Below are 14551 nucleotides of genomic sequence, written 5' to 3'. Positions count from 1 at the left end.
GATAATAGAGATGATATATTTCAAAACCTCCTTGGACAACTGACATATGGCAAACTGTGAAGTTATGAAAAACAACTAGGCAAGTAGCAAATAAAACTGATAACGAATTCTACTTCCATTACCCGATTTGTACAAAAGAAATCGACATATTTCATAGACTTTATATTTAGCCACCGAAAGCTAATAGTTTGCTCAAATTGCATTTTGAACTTTGTGGTAGCGATCAAAAGGTGTTATGATAATAACAGATTATATCAAAATCCCCGCCCACCAGGCAATCTTCTTTTGATAAAACAATGGTTTCCAAATGCTTAACAATGGTTTCGCAAGTATAGTACTGTAGAATAGAATCTGTCTTATTTTACTGATGTTGTAATCCTATTTGTGTTCAACCAATTCTTATTTTAGATGGTGCAACAAATCAATTTTTGACTGCACCCTGAAAGTCGATTGGAGCCCTATACCCCATTCTTGGTAGGCAATCACAAAATTACTACAGGAACAAAACAAATGATGTTTTTTTACACAACTCACTGGTTGTTACGGTAATTTCGGGTGCACCATAACAGATAATGATAGCCGACTTCTACGAGTAACACGTTTTCTCTGTTCCGCCATTAGCATGTGCTTTTCTTTTGATGTGAGATCTTCCTGTGATTCTGTACAGGACTCGTAGGAAAGCTGTGCGGAACTCTTTGTTGAAGCACGTGTAAATGATCGGGTTTGCCGCTGAATTGCTGACTGGAAGAACATTCACAAAGACTATAATTAACGTGGACTTTAGCTCCTCGGCCATCTTGTAGCAGTTCGAACAGTACTGAAACACGAGAAAAATCACAAAAAACGGGAACCACGATACAATAAAAACTCCCACCACTATGGCCAGTGTTTTGGTCGCCTTGAGTTGCCGCATAATCTGCAAACCCGATGGCTTGCGCAGCTTATGGGAATCTGTCAATGGGTCGCAGCTTCTCTTGCCAAGTGATATTCGTCTCGTGGTTGATGATGTTGGAGAACTGGCGTTTCCGCTGGTCTCTTCATTGTCCCCCTCTTGCAAAAACGTCATAGCAATCGCGTCCTTGTCTTTTTGGACGCGAAGCGCGTGCCCTATGGCGATTTTCAGCACCATTGCATAGTTGATAACGAGAATCACAAGCGGAAAGAAGAAGGCTGCAATAGCAACGATGGTTATGTACACCTTGGCTTGGATAGAGCACTGTTTCCAGGTTTTGATTGTCTCTTTGCCACCCCACTTCACAAACGAAAGGGACGCGAAAATTAGCGAGTACAGCCATACAAACGCTATCATCATAAATGCTCGTCTTCCAGTCATGTTTTCGCGGTAAGTGAGCGGCCATTTCACCGCTATAAGCCGATCGAAGCTGATACCAAGGAGATTAAGTATAGAGGCACCACAGCAAACCATATCGATCCAGATCCAAAACTGGCAACCTGCCGTTCCCAATTCGCTTGGCCATATTTCCCCGTTGACAGTCTGCCAGATCCTGAACGGAAGCGACATTAACCCGACAAGCAGATCGCTAATCGCCAAGGAGACGATAAGGTAGTTTGTTGGTCTGCGAAGACGCGGGTAATAGTACACACTAAAGCACACCAGTATATTTCCCACAATCGTCAGTACCATGATTATAGTGTTAAATGTCGCAGAAGCAATGATGCCAGCTTTTGCGGAAGTTGTGTTTGTTCCATTGCCCGACATTTCTCCGGATTGTTTGCGCTCACGTCGCTGTCGAGAAAATATTATGTTCGGCTATTAATTTTTCATCAACATAAATCACTTTTGAATTAAGAACAAAGGCTCTGGAATCAAGCGTGGCAATTGTGCATGAAACAAAAGAGATTAATTATTGGTGAGATTTTTGTGCATGTTGAAAATGCAAGGAAAAAAAACTCACATCTTTCAATTAAATGGCTGGAATTAAGAAGTGATCATTCGAAGTTTAATTAAAGCGCTAGTGAAGAGTTCCCGTTGACCATCTCTTCATTTTCCCAAACATTTTGCATGGATTGACAACCAGTTGTCGTTTTTGCGATGCACGTTTGCCAAATGTAAATGTTATTGTTTACCAACATAAAAAGGAATAGTATTACTCACCTTGTATCAAAGTTATAGACTTCACAGTAACGAATTCTATTGGTTCTTTGTTATCGTGGAAAAATCTTTTTATGACACTGAAAAGAAAACATTCATTATTAGAACATACGGCAGCGATTTGGCTCTTTGTCATCTTATCTTTAATACAGATTTTCAAGAGGCAGTATACACAGCTAACCGAAATGACAACACAAAACTGATCGTTTTTTCTCCAATAGCGGTTAATCTAACATTTTATTTTTTTCATACCTCAGTGTTTGCTTTTCATTTTGTTTTATTTCGACTGACGGAAACTTTTTCCACACACCCAAACAGTACTATGCGTTGAAAAATCGAAGGAGGTTACATAACGATCGGTAAAATGTATTCTTTCGGCGTTCCCCGCGAGATACTTCTTTTATGAGAAAAGTACACATGAAGTATTTTAAGAGAATTTTTTGAGCCATTGAGGCTTTTTGTACCTTTTTTAAATGCCCAATTTTGGTTTTGAAATGTGGGCGTAACAAGCCATCTTGTCGCACTAATATCGGTATACTGTACATCGTTAAGTGTCAAAAAAAACAAAAACAAAATCTCTTTTTCCGGTGGTAGTTTTATTACCCCGGTAATGTTTTAAAGGAAATGTTTGTTGTAAATTTAAAATAAAGTAACTTGTCTTATGGACCCTTATGTTAATGGTTTCACCTGATGAAGTGGATCTCCAAATCATTCATTGGAAATAATTAATTTTGTCCATTCTTGAAAGTGAGTTCTTGTGAGGTTGGTTTTCAAGAGTGAATGAATCCATCGCGAAAATATACAAAGCTTCGTTAGTTATAGTTATCATGGCTTCAAGTTCAGAACAACCTTTTAAGTTGCATTCGAGTGCAACGTCATCGATCAGAACTGATTTTGTATCTCGTGGTTTATCAAACATTTTTCCTCGAGAATTCAATCATTTTGGTATGAGTTTTTGAAAGATAATTAAGATTTTGGAAGGCAATAAGTTTACAGAAAAACTTATTTGTTTTGGAGAATGGAATACTAAACATGTTGCTGTTTGAGATAACATAACATATATTTGCCCTCAGGGTGGGTTGAATTACTTGGCACAAAATTTGCACGGATGCTAAGCTAAAACGTGAAAAAAAAAAACTTTAAGTTGCCGGCACAATATACCGCCCAATACGTATGCCTGCTTGTTTTGCCCCTGATGGAGCTTGAATTTGCCTTCGCATCGCAGTACATGAAGAGCAAGTAACGCAAACGAAACACAAATTAACAACTGTTTTGTTATCGTCACCCAATGTTTACGCCAAGTTTCATTTTCGTGAGACCTTTCCCCAAGATCCTTTTACTCTGACATTCTACAAAACTAAAGGAATGGAAAAAAAGTTTTCTTTTTTTTTTCTCTCCGTAGTGCTCCAGAAATTACACATATTATGTGTAAATGAAACGCTTGAAAGCTGTTAAATTGCATGATGTTTTGTTTTAATTCGATGTCTCCAGCTGGGACGCGGGTACTTACCTGAAAATTAACCAAAGACGGCAAGCACTGTTGCTACCTTTTGATTTATTTTCAAGAATCAAAATGTATCCTTTTTGACAAAAAAATTTGCTAGACGCCTTTACATTCATTAATTTTCTCGGGAGGATCAAATGCATACTTTTCGTTGCGGTAAAACTTTAAAATGAATTTTTCGTGAAAACGTCAACGGTCCTTGAAAAACCTAAAGTATTGAAGATGTTCGAACCGATAACTTAGAAACTGTGAAATCTGATATTTGCTTTGACATACATTTCTCAGCCATGTTAGGATTGATTTACTTCTGTTCTTGTAATGTAAATTCTCATCATTGAATATGTATTAAACAAAAACGACTATTGTAAGGAGTTCATAAACGAGGCACTGAGACTAAAAACCCTTCGTCTGAAACAGAAGCGAAAGTAGTTATTTCTGGTTCTTGACCTTTTGTAGCCATACTCGAAAGACGTTTGTCATTTCATTTAGAATTCCTAAAAGCCTTTGGCACCTTTGGTTTGGTTTGTGGGGGAAAACGATGATAATTTCGCTTTATGCCATTTTAGCTTCCTTTTTGTATCAGTAAATAACATCTCTGTAGCGTCAAAATTTTCAGGCATTTGGCATGACCAGTGTGTAACTTATTACCTTCTCCAACGAACTGCCCACATTCTTTCGGTCACGAGCAATATGCAATGGATGCCAGTTAACAAAACAATACCTATACTACGGCAGTTTGCAAAATCTTTCAACACAAGCTCGGTTTTTCAAGCTGTGGCCTTCACATTTGCGAGGTTATTAAAAAGTAGCTCAACAGTGAAGGCACCGAAGGGCAACGATTTCTTTGGCAGTTGACGCCATTTGTTAACTTCCATCGCCATCACGTTTAAACAACCACCCCACCAGACGAATTTAAAAGACCCTACCGTACAATTTGCAAACGTCTTGGGCTAGTGCCTTGTATGAAGGGAATTTCACTGTGGTTAGCCGGGTTTCTCTTTGTGATGTCGGCGACTTATGGCTAGATTCAGAGCTAGATTGATAGAAAACCAATAACTGTGAAGCTTATGCGGTTGATCCCATCGTATTAATAAGGAGATCATCAGGCTGGAGTCAAGAGACCTCGTAAATTAAGCCGATTGTATCTCCGCTATTTTTAGTGTCATGTCAATCTGACACTGATGTTATTTCCTCGGCTGTAATTTATGACCCTGTTTGCTTCATTATAATATACAACACCAAAGGGTTTAACGCTTTAATAAAAAAAAAAAACATTAAACGCGTCACTTTTTGGAAAAGGTATTTTTGTTTCTTTGTGGATAAATCAATGTTCTTTGGTGACTAATTATATTGGCTTTGAAGACTTGTACTCCTCCCAGGTTTTAGCAGTCAATAATAGCCCATAAAGCTCTAGTCGTTGACACTTTCCTGGCGGTGGAATGAAGGATATGTCTTGACAGAGTAAGACTGTGATTCGGTCAGCCACTGATACACTATTTTTGATAGACAGCTCTTGTAGAAAGATAATATATTGATATATATTTTTTTGGAAATCGAAACAAGTGACCTAAAAAGCCAATTATAGTCCTGCACCTGCTAGCTGTTCCAACCTTTTAATTAAATGTACCGTGAGCGATGTTTCCAAAAAAGGACATTTTTTGCTCACAATTTTTCGTTTTAAAATGCATCCTGTTTTGCTGGACGATAGTCAAAACTGAACCGTTGTCTATCCGGGCTTTTTGATGAATCAGCTTAATCAATGACCATCTAAATGCTTATCTGTCAGAGCGGCGGAAACAAGTAAAAAAATGTACAGTGGTCAAATCTTCAATTGCATGGCACCGTGCATTGTTTGCTGAATTTGGTGTCGAAGGAAAATATGAGCAAGTGTCCTTGATGAAAATTAAAGAATTGCTGTTTGAGCCTTTTCTCTTTAGCTACAAGATTTTACCTATGCAGTTTCGCTTAAAGCTAATCCAGTTGTTTGCGCTACCTTATCCCATGCTCTACTGTTTTTATTGGCGATTCTAGAGCCGTCGTTCGTTTTTTTTTATTTTTTTTTTTGCGTTTCATTCCCACCTTATCGTGGAATTTGAACTATTTGACGATATGACCCTTTAAACGCAATTAAACTCGATATTTGCATATTTCCTAGCTCATTTCCCAAAGTTCTTTCAGTCTTCCAAATTGACTTGTCTTCTCACGGGAAGAGAGTTTATTTCTGAAATGTCTTGCACTGAATGCAGAGTTCACTACGCAGTTGCCGAAAGCGCTGCGAATGACTATTAAAAGGTAGACCAGGCTATAAAATAAAGTTGGTTGTGAAGTGAAGCCAAGTCGAGCTAATCAAATGATACCCAATCAGTTCATTCATAAGTTAAACTGCAATTAGAATTTCTTATTGTGCGGAAATTCATTTTCCTCGCTTTTCTATTGACGTTCGCCTTTCGTGAGGTGAAAACTTGAATGTAGTTGGTTTTCCACTGTGGAGAAAATCAGAGTTTTGGATCTTTGAGCCCTGAGCAAAAATATTTGGATACGCAGTGGTATTTCCTTGAATCAGTGATCGATGAAGGTCATTTATCGTCTGTTTTTCGAAGAGCATTCTTTCTGAAGCCGCCTTTGTGATGATTATAGCCTTAGGGTAAACTTGGAAAACTACGATAACCGAAAAAACAGTCTTCTCTGTCTAATTATGCAATTAACGGCTATAACAGCCGAATCTCTTGCCTTACACATTTGTGCATATATGAATGATATTCTCTGACAATTTATGAAAACGCTTTTCCCGTCGTAAATGATGTGCCGGTCAGAGCTTAGACTTTATTCGGACAATTAGCTTTGTTAAAAAGGGAGAGAAATTGAAAAAGAATTAGATTTCCCCAACTGCACAAATGACAAACAATTTCCTGTTTAATAACACGATATGCTTTCGGAAGCATCAGACCCAAAAAATTGTTTTACGACAATCTGAAATTGTTGACATATTGTGCAAGCACTTTGTTTCCTCTCTTTGCTTCATTTAGTGAAGGCTTGAAGAAAGCAAGGAATGAAGTGTATTAGTAGTGCAAGTACTGGTTAGCTCTATGGGTATTTTTTTCATTTGTTGAAGAAAAAGTCGGCTTCGGTTTTTGAATTTCTGGGTGTCGTTCCTACCTACGAACTGTCGTCGCATTTTTGGAGCATTTAAACCATCATGCTGCAGTTACGATTTTTTGTAACAGCTTTATTGGGTTTGACTTCCAAAAAAAAAAGAAAGAAAGAAACACGCAACAGTAGCACTTAATACGAAGACCCAAAACCCTTATATTATATTAAAAATTAAACAAATTAATTAATAAATGAATAAAAAGGAGATTAAAAAAAAGAAGAAGAAGAAATACAATAGCTAGTGATGGCAGGGGCAGGTTCTTATCGTGGTCCAGATACAGGTGTAGTCGGCATCAAAAGAGGTCCTAGGTTAGTGCATAGGATGAGACATAATAAAGTTCTTGAAGGATTCCGGAGTGGAGAAATTTGAAGGCGGAGACAGTTTACACATGTAGTTCCAGAGTTTAACAATTCGGATAAAGTAGGACGACTGATAGGTTCTTGTTTTACATAAGAACTCAAGAAGAACCGAGTCTGGTACGGCCATGGCAGGCAAGAGATACAAAGTCTTTAGATCAGTAAGATTGTTCAGACGTTTTGTAGAAAAGAAAAGGACCATATCTTTGAGTTCACGGTCAAAGGTTAGTGGCAGAAGGTTTAATTATTAAGACTAGAAGCCTGTCCTTGTAGGACATTTCCCCGAAACGAGTTTGTAGGATCCATTTCGTCGCTCTCCTCTGCACTCTTTCAATCTCTGTTTTAAGGGATATTTGCGACGGGGACCGACATTGCGTTGCGTATAGGACAGTTGTCTTTGTATGGGGTTCAGGACTCTCTTGCCGATTATCCCTTGGCTTTTTGTATTTAAGTTTTATCCCATAGATTGTAATAAATAAATACATAAATAAATAAATAATGTCACTTGGCTTCAAAATATAAAAAGCAAACAAAAAGACTTAGGCAAAACTTTGATTCGCAGAATTTACCTCTCTAAAACGCGTTTGACACCTTCCAAGAGAGTTTGCGATCTGAGACGTGCAGGTTAAGGCCCTAAATTACAACTTATACTCATTTACGAGTTTTTCTCGCTTTTGTTATATTCATTTAAATTTCAACCTATTAGCCGCTCTCTTTACCGATTTATCATGAAAAGTGTTTTTAAAAAACTTTAAATGGAGATCAGACGTCATGTATAAATTGTATACATATGGTAAGTTTCAAAACTTCGAGCGGCAAAAGCTTTTGAGGCTTCAATGTTAAGTTCCATCTCGCACACGTCTGGCCGGTTTCGCTTCGATTTTTTTCGCTCTTACGTTCCTTTGATCCTTGCTAAACACCAACTTACAAAAGTAGGTCATTTTGGTGCACGTTTCTCAATTTGTAGTGTTCACGCGTCTCCCCCTACTGATAAGAAACCTCAGGATACAAGTTAACGTTTCGCAGACGGTTTGGCTTTGGAAAAGTCGAGAAAGTTTGTACTTTAGATTAAAATAAGGAAGAAAATAACTTGCTAGAGCTTCTATATTTATTCTCGTTGGAACATAGTCATGCAGTGTTTCAGACAATGAAAAAATATAATATGGATGAGGGCGGTTTTACGTACCGGCAACATTCACTGGTGATGGCTGTGAAATGCTCAGCTAAATGACTTCAATGTTTATAAAAATACATTCTGTCGGCAAGGTTGGTCACGTGACCTTTAGCCGTGAACGGAATCCCAGATTCCCCTTCTTTGAAGATCGTCTTCAAGTAAAATTTGTTCAAATGCAACTGGAGTGCATAATTCCAGAAGACTTCGTCATCGACACAGTAAGCCTTTTTTAATTTTCTCCAGCAATGTTTCTTTGCTCTTACTTTTGGATGTGACCCCAGAAATAGGTTTTTCATAGTAATTTATAATTTTGGTTACTAATGCTGCCCCATTTTAAAATAAAATTTTAAAATATACTTCTGTAATTAACATATATCCTATACCTTTTAAAAAGATCCTTATTTCAATCAATTTATTGCTTACCTTTTGTAAATTAAAAAATAAGAAGAAGAAAAACAGTGGTCAACTCAAATCCTCAGATGCTTTGACCACTGTGCACACACATTAAAACCGAAGAAATCTATTTTTTCCTCAGTTCTCCTAATTGTATATTGTAAATACCTGTGTAATAATCATTTGAAAGATTCATTCATTCAAGCGTGATTATACCATGCCGTGTTAACCTGGTAAGTCGGGAGATCTCTTAGCTGGTGGATGTTGGAACGTTTTTCAGTTTCGGCATCTGAGCAAAAAATGTAGATGAAAGTCGTCGAACGGTAACCTTTTTTTTCAAATGAGGTCAGCTTCTGGGAAAGCCATTTTAAAATGAAAACAAGAACAAAAAAAGAGCTTTGTAGCGCAATAAATCAGTCCTGAGGATGTAAAGAAGTTTCGAGGCTACTCCATTCTTAGAACGCAGACAGTTACATTCCAAGAATTTTTACAAAAGAAGAACAATTAGGAAAAGTGTAAAAAAAAAAAAAATGACACCTTATCACGTTATAACACTTGTGGCAGATTTGTTGTATCCTTGACTAAAGCTAAGGAAGCATGATGCTCACCGCGTTTTAAATTAATTAAGAAACGGCCTTTTGTCCGAATGTCATTGAAGCCAAAAAACATTTGTTTTGCCCAACCTTGCGTCAGGTGGTCGAAGGCGAGTATGGTAACGATGAGGTCTGTCTTATCCCCCTGCTGTTCAATAACATGTTAAGCATTCGTTATATAACTTTGTGGTGCTCCTGAACGCGGTTATCACATTTCGGAAGATTTATCGGGTTTCCGGCGAGTTTTGGTAACGAGAAACGTGATTCTAAAACAGTCCCTAGCATTTTTTATCTCTGTCAATCGAGAAGAGGTTTGTGGAGCTAGGTGCCTACAGCGTCTAGCATTCCACGCATGTACACTCGATCCAGTCCTAAACTATATACTGCCAAGATATGCTGACGTAAGCCGTCATTTCTGAAGTGGAATTTCCTTATTGATCTGAAAAGCTCGAACGAAGTGTTTTGACAACGTTGTTTTGAGTCCTTTAGTAAACAGCAATCGCTTCAACCTTTTTTTCTTGAGTTCCATTGACGTATGTCATCTTTTGCACATTGAAAATGGACCATTTATTTTAAAAAAGTTACAGGATTTGTCACTTTGTCAAAGTAATCATCTTAATTGAAGAATTCACTTGTACTCCTTTCATGTCGCCAAGGATGAATTCAATGGAGCATTTTTCGCAGCTTTTATCGTCGAAAAGTGTTTGTGTACCTTCTGTAAAATTTGATTTAATTGCATTCACCTTTGCTCGTTATGTACGTTTTAATTAGAAATTATCGAACCCAAGAAAATAGGCTTTTAAGGCCTTTTTTTTTTGAAAAATTAACATAGAAAATACAATTTTAGAGCTTTTTAACTTACCCTTGCCTCTTCGCCTGTCTTTGTGTTCTTGTGTAAGCTAGCCTATGACAAATAAAAGCAGCGATATCAGTTTGTATTGATCGCCAATGGACCTTTAAGGTGTAGAACACCCAAACTGTCAAAGCGTAATGTGGGCATTGAAAGGCTTCCTGCAGTTTGTTTCTCTTCTGGAAAAAGCAATTATTGTGGACGTCGGAAGAGAGAGCAAAAACTATTTTCCCTTGTACAACTGAGAAACACAATTTGCCGTTGAATATTTCGCTACGTAGCGGAAATAACTTCTGTTCGTTTCAAACTTCGTAATCATGTTCAAATCGAGAAACCAATGGAAGCCTAGCTGGGTAAAGATGGATCGATAGTTTGAAAAATGAAAATAAACTCTGTTGCATCTACGGAAGAGTCATTGTTTTGCGTGAAGGCCGTGTCCAAGGAAGTGCTTATACGTCATCTTTTCAAAAGTATTTTTGCACTCGGTGTTGCTAACGAAAATATCCGACATTTTCTTGCAACTATGTTTTTGCCGGGCTCTCAGAAATATATTTGGAATAATACAGTGAAGGTTTCTCATTTATGATTCAAAACTATTGGTATCATGTTAACAGGGTTGTTTTGCCTTTCTAGGTTTTTAAACTCAAGAAAGGTATGTACCCTTTTAAGGAAACTGTTAGAAATGTTTTGTTTTTAAGCTATTAGACCATGACATATTTACTGTGAAATTGTCTTTGCAAAATGCAAACGAAGTGAATTCCAATTTCCTTTATAGTATCAGACTGTTGAACTTTTACAGTCACTAAAACAAAAAACACACACACATGCCGTGGCTTGTTAACTCTAGATCTTATCGTAATTAAGAATTATGATCATTCTGAAAACAGAATTGAGAACAAAGAAGATACGAAGTCATGTCTTCTTCAAGCATTTCACTTCGTTTTCAAATATGCGAGTGAAATTTTCTTGTTAATTGCTGTAAAGGCAAATTAATGATTGCTTACTATTGCAGAAAGACTAGTGTCGTTAAATTTTTTCTGCTTCCTTTCCTTTTATTTGCTGACATATTTTTAAGCTTTTCGTGAAATAAGAAACATAGGAAAGGCTTGAAAAAAGAAACATGCGGTATATACCCTGCGGGACCTTAAGAACGTTTTGGCTTAATACCGTGACAGCTTTTAAGTCATATTTAAATCTCACCGAAGTAAACTCGAGCAAGCTCCCAACCTGTGTAAGGGTAAATCAGTTTTTAAACTGATTGGCTTAAAAGCCAATCACATGATAAAATAAACTATAAAAATCTGGGTAAATGGAACGGCTCAACGAAATAATAACATAAGGAAACTGTTTTTCAGTTCAATATGGCGGTTCGGAGTTCAAAGTTCGCCCTTGCATGCGCCCACAATCCATGCTGATGGACCCGGTTACAAAGTTCACCGGGCGGTTACATACATGGAGGATATTACACGGTGGCGAGAAGATATGAATTTTATGTTCGAGTGGCAAGAACAATATCTCACTCGTTCGCTTCGCTCACTCGTGAGATATTGTTCTTGCCACGAGAACATAAAATTCATATCTTCGAGCCAGCGTGTAATGTTCTTTTTATTATATGGAGACTAAATATTGAATATTTCCGATTTTATTGTGTTTCAAAGTAGTCAAGTTTTACAAATACGGCTGGACTTTATAAAAAAAGGCGGGAAAAAAAGGCGGGAATCGTGACGTCATTGAACGATACGACACTCACAAAGGTGACATATGGAAAATACGCCACTCGGGTCCCGGATGAAGTGTCGTATGGAATATACGAGTGGTTTAGTTCCCAGTAAAACACTCTCCTCCATATAATAAAAAGTGACACAGCACACTAAGCACCAATTCAATCGTTCAATCATTCATTCATTCATTCATTCATTCATTCATTCTTTCTTTCATTAAAAGTGCTATCGGTTGATAGTAATCCTGTGAAAACGATTCGCTTTTTTCTGTAGGAAATGATCCATTAAAAAATTGTTTTTTTCTTGTTTCATTAGGTGTTATGACAATACATATATGCACAAAATGAGCTGCTAGGTCAGGTAATATGTTTCCAGCTTCATTCAAAGGCTCCTGTGAGACAGCTCATGGATTAATTGGATTACGACTATCAAAGGCTTCCTAGTGCATGGCTTTACGTATGCATGCGTCATGCGTTTTTCTGTGGTGACATTCCATGCGCAGACTAGATCGCGGAGTCATGAGCATAGGGAAAAACATCGTTTTTTTTTTTGTTTTGTTTTTTGTTTTGTTTTGTTTTTTTTTTTATGCTAAAGATTAGATCATCAAATAGATTGCAATAAATTGATTGCTCTGTTCAGCTGTTTTGAAGGGAACTTATTGGTAAATGAACTTGCCAAGTCAAAACCTACTACTGTACTTATTTACAACTGTCCTTTGTCAAGCAATATGTTACTTCTGAAGTTTAACGAGAGAGCTTTACTCTTAAACATCGCCCGCTGGTTCAGATAATATGGCAAAATCTCAGAACAATTTTCGTTCACAGTGAAGAGCCAACACCGTATTTTGGTCAATAGTCAAACCTATACAGGCATTCAATTTTGTATTTGTGAACAACAACAACAATTTATTATACTCTTGAATTACTGTACTGAAGTTGGCAAATCCATTTATCTGCAGTTAGTAGTGTGACATTAATTTGAACAAGATATACTTCAAATGATTTGACAGACAATAACCAGAACGGCAACCAAATGGCATCAGAAGTACAGTGTTCTTTAGTCCCAAGAGTGACCAATATCGCCTCCTTTCTTCTTTTATTTGCATGTGAGTTGGCAGGTCGAGAATCACAATGATGCTTTTGTCGTTTGGAGCGTGCACACCTGCCCAATTTACGTTTTGTGACGTACTTGTGTTTCCAATACATTGCTCGACCTCCCAAAAAGTCGAGATTCTTTCCGCTAAATGCTCGTGCCCAGTCTGTGCGCACCTTGCCAGATCGAAGCTCCGTGACATATTTCCCTTTCCGGTACCCTGCCCTCCCGCCCAACAATCGAGATTCTGTCTGCCAAATGCTCGTAACCAGGCTTCTCGTGAGTATAGTTTAGGATGCGTTCTCCTGACCTCGAACGCAATGACATTATGTTTGGCCTAGTTATTTTGAATGATATACGAAAGAATTGTATATAGACCTGAGCAAGTGTTTTAATTAAGATACTGCCTTGCTCGTCTTTGTCACAATTGTATTCCATTGTGTTGTAGGATTGGCCGTTTTTTTTACTAAAGACGCATAATCCGTCTAGATAGAATTTTCCGCGAATGAGACTCCCGCAGCAGCTCGATGACCAATATCAAGAAATTGTCGTGCTGCGTCGGTAGCGAGTAAAGCACGAAAATTTGACTTTATCAAACGAGTTTATGCAAGTAATTTAATCACAGTAAGCATGATATATGAGCTGACGTTGCGAGCGTTAGCCTTTTGTCAAGGGATAACCGTTAACGCTCGATATATATCCTGGAGTCAATCTTTTCGCGTATATTTATATTGTTAGAACTAACCCTTACCAAGGAGTCTCAAATTTACATCAATTTACTTCAATTTGCGTCATGTTCATATATTGTTTGTGCTATTTTTGTCTTCGTTTGACAATAACTATTCTAAACAGTGCATGCAGAGTCGAAGAACTCGTAGCGTTCTAATAATAGAAAGATACGTGCAGCGGTTGACACATAGGGCTTGCATGTGAGAAGCAAGCTCCGAAGCATGGTCTCTTGCCTTTGTCAATTGACACCTTTGTCAGACATGATGGCGATTGCTTTGAAAACAGTATTATAGCAAGTACAAGAGATCAGCATACTCGTCAACCCTCCCTCCAACTAAAGAAAAAAAACACTTGATTAATATCTGGTTACGAGGTGGTATTGTTGTCGCTCTCCATGACTCTTTCGCTCACTTTTTGACAATTACTTTGACATGTATTTGTTGTTAGATGAGAAGCCTTAAACGGTCACGGAATGTCTTGAAACCCAACCCACGTTAATTTCCACTCCATTATATTGTCGACAGTGATGGCCTTAGAGTCTGAAACCGTGTTAGATGTAAACGTTTTGCGAGACAACCTTTTTATTTTTTTTAAGATGGACTTCGCTGTATGTAGCAACAAACCACAAATCAATGGGCGTGGTCACAAATCACAGGTTTTTATTGCCGATATGAATTTTATTGTGTATAGGGACAGAAATGTGTTTGATTCTTGGTATGATTGCAAATCGCTGGGTGAAACGGTTGAGTGAAATTGTAACTTCATACTGATAGATGAAGATTGCCTGGATCAAGAGTGTATCCTTAAAGATTCTAGTTTATCGTGATATTTGTCGAGGAATAGCAATAATTTTTCAGAAATAGCTTGCTTTTTTT

At 37.6% G+C, this 14551-nt stretch overlaps 1 protein-coding gene across 8 annotated transcripts in view; it reads right to left on the bottom strand.

The window, feature by feature from the left end:
• The window catches only part of LOC137997281 (probable G-protein coupled receptor No18), a 41700-nt gene continuing 27149 nt past the window's right edge, over window positions 1-14551 (bottom strand). For 5 of the 8 annotated variants that reach the window (XM_068843185.1, XM_068843202.1, XM_068843211.1 and 2 more), the window contains 3 exons: window positions 10147-10188; window positions 2117-2193; window positions 1-1747 (listed from right to left, as the gene is read on the bottom strand). In XM_068843185.1, coding sequence (XP_068699286.1) covers window positions 587-1720 — 1134 coding nt within the window. In that variant the 5' untranslated portion in view covers window positions 1721-1747; window positions 2117-2193; window positions 10147-10188 and the 3' untranslated portion in view covers window positions 1-586. Of the gene's footprint in view, window positions 1748-2116; window positions 2194-4543; window positions 4742-8859; window positions 8889-10146; window positions 10189-14551 lie in introns of those variants that run through there. The other 3 variants (XM_068843234.1, XM_068843220.1, XM_068843228.1) reach the window with 3 other exon arrangements.

This window comes from Montipora foliosa, chromosome 1, assembly GCF_036669935.1.
Source record: "Montipora foliosa isolate CH-2021 chromosome 1, ASM3666993v2, whole genome shotgun sequence".
In the NCBI taxonomy this organism is placed as follows: Eukaryota; Metazoa; Cnidaria; class Anthozoa; order Scleractinia; family Acroporidae; genus Montipora; species Montipora foliosa.
Note: the sequence above shows the minus strand (reverse complement) of the source record. Positions and strands in the feature narration are given on the sequence as shown.